Source organism: Asparagus officinalis, chromosome 4, assembly GCF_001876935.1.
Source record: "Asparagus officinalis chromosome 4, Aspof.V1, whole genome shotgun sequence".
NCBI lineage: Eukaryota > Viridiplantae > Streptophyta > Magnoliopsida > Asparagales > Asparagaceae > Asparagus > Asparagus officinalis.
In genome coordinates, this window is record NC_033797.1 from 77,462,669 (window position 1) to 77,467,065 (window position 4,397).

A 4,397-nucleotide genomic window follows, 5' to 3' on the forward strand; every position below is an offset into this window, starting at 1 on the left:
TGACTGAGAAAATGAAATCGATTTTTATAATAAAATTTGTAATAAGACGCTCAAATTTGAGAATAAAATCGAGAATGAGTTTATTTTAGAAAATTACTTTCTTTTAAATCGCTACATAATAATTATAGGATACAGCAGTTTTGCCAAGTGCCTATATTCTAGAACGAGCATTAGCAAAAATCGATAACCGGAGAACTAAGCCGCCAGGCCCACAGCTTTATTCGCCTTCGTCCTAAGAGCATGGGCCAGGGCAAGCTCCCAGCTCCGCTCTCAGGCTCCGGACGTGGCCCAAGCTCCCAGCTTAACGCCCTCCAACCGCCTCCGAAGCGCTCCCAAGGACCTCCCAAGCGCTGACGTGGCCTGCCTCAGCTGCGGAGCTCCAAGCGCCTCCACCAAATTTGTGCGACGCGCTTGGGGAGCTCCCAACTGCGGGAAATTTTACAAAAACCCCCTCAAACTTCGACGGATTGATGTGGGTTTTGCGCTTGAGAGTGCCGGCTTCGATTCGGAAGCAGGAATGACGGTGGCGCGGCGGTGTTGCGAGACTGGGTGGCGTTCGGAATGGAGATTGATGGTGGGCGAAAGAGTTCGAACGACTGGCCTCCACAAGCCGATGCCGCTCGCCTCCGTCGATCGGAGCGCGGGATTTGGGGTTGTCGGTTGGGTCTGTCGAAGGGGTAGGGTTGGGTCTGTCGCAGGGCAGCGATTTGACAGAAAGGGGTGTGGGGTTTGCGATCTGCTCGAAAGTTGAAGAAATTAAGAAGTGGTTCCAAATGGCCAAAGTTTGGGGAGATGAAGAGGAGTGGGTTTGAGTTTGGCGGAGATAAGAGGCGTGAAAAATGAGCTTCAGTTGAAATGAAATAAAAGATTTTACTTAAATGAAATAAATAAATAAAATGCCGTTGAGTGAATAAATGCAGCCTAAAGAGTTGAAAAATGACCTTTGAGTTGAAAAATGAAAATTCATGCCGTTGGAGTGCAAAATTAAAATAGAACAGGGGTTTTTTTGTTGATATGGTTGCGGAGCTCCTAACTAGGAAGCTTGTTGGCAGCTCCATAAAATGAAGGAGGGCACACCCCAAGCGCTTATTTTTTTTTAATTGTTTTATTCAAAAATGCTGAGAGGAGCCTTCGGAGCTTGATGCACTTGCTCTAATGCGGGCAGCGAAAGCGCAGCAAACCCGAGCCAGTGCAGGACGGGCAGGCAGACCGATAAGCGGGCGCCACAACAGCGCCAAAGCTGTGGTGCGAAGCCCTGGAGAGCAACAGGACGAGCGGCGGTGGGGAAAAGATTTCCTGATCTCTGCATTCCGTCCGCGCCCACAATCTGTCGCCCCTCCTATATCTCTCCCGACCAAGCCCCGGCATGTGAGATGCCCCAAACTCATCTCCAACACTGCCCAATTTTCCTCCAACAGAAAAAAAAAAAACCCACTGCCATCAGCAGCCAACAGCCAGCAGGAACCCGCCATGGCCCTCGGGAATTCTCGCGCGCGGTCGTCGCAGCTCTCGCCTCCCCACGCCTCGCTCCTCCTCCGCCCTCTCGGCCGAGGAACATCGCCGTTCATCTATCGGCCTTCGGCGATCTCATCCGTTGTCTCATCCCAGCGTCAGGAAGCGGCCGTGCAAGGTCCTCATTCTTCGCCCTAAGGCCACTGAGCAGCAAGGTCAGTTACATTGCCCCAGCAGCAAGCAGATTACATCTGTAGCTTGAACTGCCAAAATTTGAATTCCTTGAGATATCGAAAGCTTAAATCTTTCTCAGCACCGAAACAAACACCGTAGATCAAACTGTGTAACTTGATGGAAAATGCTGACCAATCCGGCAAACCTCTAAGATTATCCAATTGAGCTGATGTGGTGTTAGTTTTCTCCGTTAGCCCGCTCAATTTTGGCGAGCTCCCCGCTTTGTTAAGTTCATTGTCTAGAAACATGTTTCTTGCTAGTTAAAATAAGGCAGATAGTTGAACTGTAGAAAAATTTATGACTGACAGACCCAATACCGAAATTTTCATCTGGTCACCAATAAAATTTCTCTTCTTCTTGACCGTCGCAGATGTTGTGAGAATGGTCTTTTTAGCTTGCGTTCCTTGCTTATGGACTATGATAGTTATTTGGCCGCCAATTGTAGCTTATATGTAAGAGCATAAACAATAAGAACTTGTTCATGGTGATGATTATATCTAATTGGAAATAACTTCAGGTATCCCTTATGTGTATGATAGTTACTTTCAACATATTCACATATCTTGAAGGTATTAAAATGAGGATAGAAGACCTGATATGACGTTTTGTGGGCATTAGTGTCAATTGCTACTCTTACTGACGTTAAAGTTATATTGCAGATCAGGTTGAGGAAGGTGGAGTAGTTGACAGCAAAATCTTGCCATATTGTAGTATTGACAAGAAAGCAGAGAAGAGGACAATAGGAGAAATGGAACAAGAATTTCTGCAAGCACTACAGGTTTTATTTCTGGATTTGCCATTATGCAGTAATTAGAATTATAAGATTTAGCATTGACCACCACTGTCTTTTTTGTGCAACCAGTCGTTCTATTACGATGGCCAGGCAATCATGTCAAATGAAGAGTTTGACAACCTTAAGGAAGAACTAATGTGGGAAGGAAGCAGCGTGGTCATGCTAAGTATGCTTTATCTCTATTTTTAGGAGCTTATAGAAGTCATTGTATGAGAAGAGTTTAACAACATTGGATTTCCTTTGTTCAAATGTCTATCAGGTTCTGATGAACAAAAATTTTTGGAAGCTTCAATGGCTTTTGCTTCTGGAAAACCAATACTGACGGATGAAGAATTTGACAAATTGAAGTTGAGACTAAAGGTTTGCTCTTTGGACTTTGTGCTGTTCCAGGATTGGACATAAAACAGTAACTGTTCTTAATGCAATCAAATTTATGTCTTATTATGATATGAAAGACAACTACACTTTTTAATTGGTATCCGTTTCTAATATCGACTTTGTCAGAGTCATGGAAACAGAAACCAGTTCTAATATCGACTTTACCACTGTCACACCTATTACCAATCTCTGGCATTCTAAACATAGTTCTAACGGGACCAATTAAAGCATTTTTTAGCTCCTGTATCTTAGAACGACGGGTCATTATCTATTAGTTTTTCTTATACATGCACTGGAGGAATCTGAATCAAATCAAATACCATGGTGTTTGTATTTGTATCCGTTTAATGTTTTCAAATTTGAATATTACTCTGAAATCTTTTCAATTCGAATTCGAATGCAATACTTTTAAGATATTCACGAATATTCATCAAATATTATTTATTCAATTAATAATATGTAGTTTATGAATGTTAAACTATGTAATGAAAAGTGTATTTTAATTTGGTTAAAAAATTTTGGTTTAAAAACTGTCATATGGGTCTTTAAGCTTGTCAAAATTAGTATAAACTTAAATTATAAAGTGTAAATGGGTTTAAAACATAACATCATGCGTGAATAAATACAAATTATAAGGGACAAGGCTCTAAACAAATATATGATAATCAAACGAATTGAATATACATCTGGTTAAAAATTCTATTCATTTATGATCCGAATACTAAAAACTATTTGTTTATAGTTAAATGAACTACCAAATCGAATATAACGGAATCGTTAAGCAAACAAATAAAGAAATAATTGTTAATTATTTGGTTTGTTTCCATCTCTCCACCTCTTTCTTCTACCTTCGACAACAGTCAATTAATTATTCAATTCCAGTTAAAAAATATTCAGTATTTTTCTTTGTAGCTCTTATGACCCTTAGTAGTTTCCTTTTGGGTTCTTGTGTTGAAGCTATTCTACTGCACTTGTTTCCACCCTATTTTTCTGTTAGCATCCTTCTTCTATCTCTGTGTCTGTTTGACTATTTATAAGCTAGAGACTTTGTGGTTAGTTTTCTGTCAAGTATAAATAATTTAGATTTCTTTACGAGACCACAGTTCAATGGTTTCCAGCGATGATAGTCGGTAATTTTGTTTATGCTGTCTAAGCTTAGCCATAATGTATCGTGCGATACCTATTTTCCTTATTCAGATGAACAACTTACCCTTGAAACTACTTTTATGTCAATAATTCCTTTTTCATTTGCGAAGCTAGTTATTAACTGCACAGTTTTCAACGTGATGGAATATATGTTTTGTTGGCTGTGCATGCCATTACATGAATTCAGTGATACTTTTAACAGAAAGTTGATGGGTTTTATACTTGTTAGTTGTGTGCAGTGGTCTTTTAGCTGTATGTACATATACTCAAGTTTCTGGTTCATATGGAATGGTAGTACGCAGCATTATGTCAATATGTTGGTAGAATATTGACCTGATAACCTCACATCATTTAGCTCTGAGATGCATATGTAAGTTTAATTGAAATTTCTCTC

General features: G+C 40.3%; 1 protein-coding gene across 1 annotated transcript in view; it reads left to right on the forward strand.

Moving 5' to 3' along the window:
- LOC109838962 (PGR5-like protein 1B, chloroplastic) overlaps positions 1,156 to 4,397 on the forward strand; it is a 12,863-nt gene continuing 9,621 nt past the window's right edge. Inside the window, exons 1-5 of the mRNA XM_020407394.1 lie at positions 1,156 to 1,312; positions 1,419 to 1,667; positions 2,346 to 2,464; positions 2,549 to 2,645; positions 2,739 to 2,839. Coding sequence (XP_020262983.1) covers positions 1,156 to 1,312; positions 1,419 to 1,667; positions 2,346 to 2,464; positions 2,549 to 2,645; positions 2,739 to 2,839 — 723 coding nt within the window. The remainder of the gene's footprint in view (positions 1,313 to 1,418; positions 1,668 to 2,345; positions 2,465 to 2,548; positions 2,646 to 2,738; positions 2,840 to 4,397) is intronic.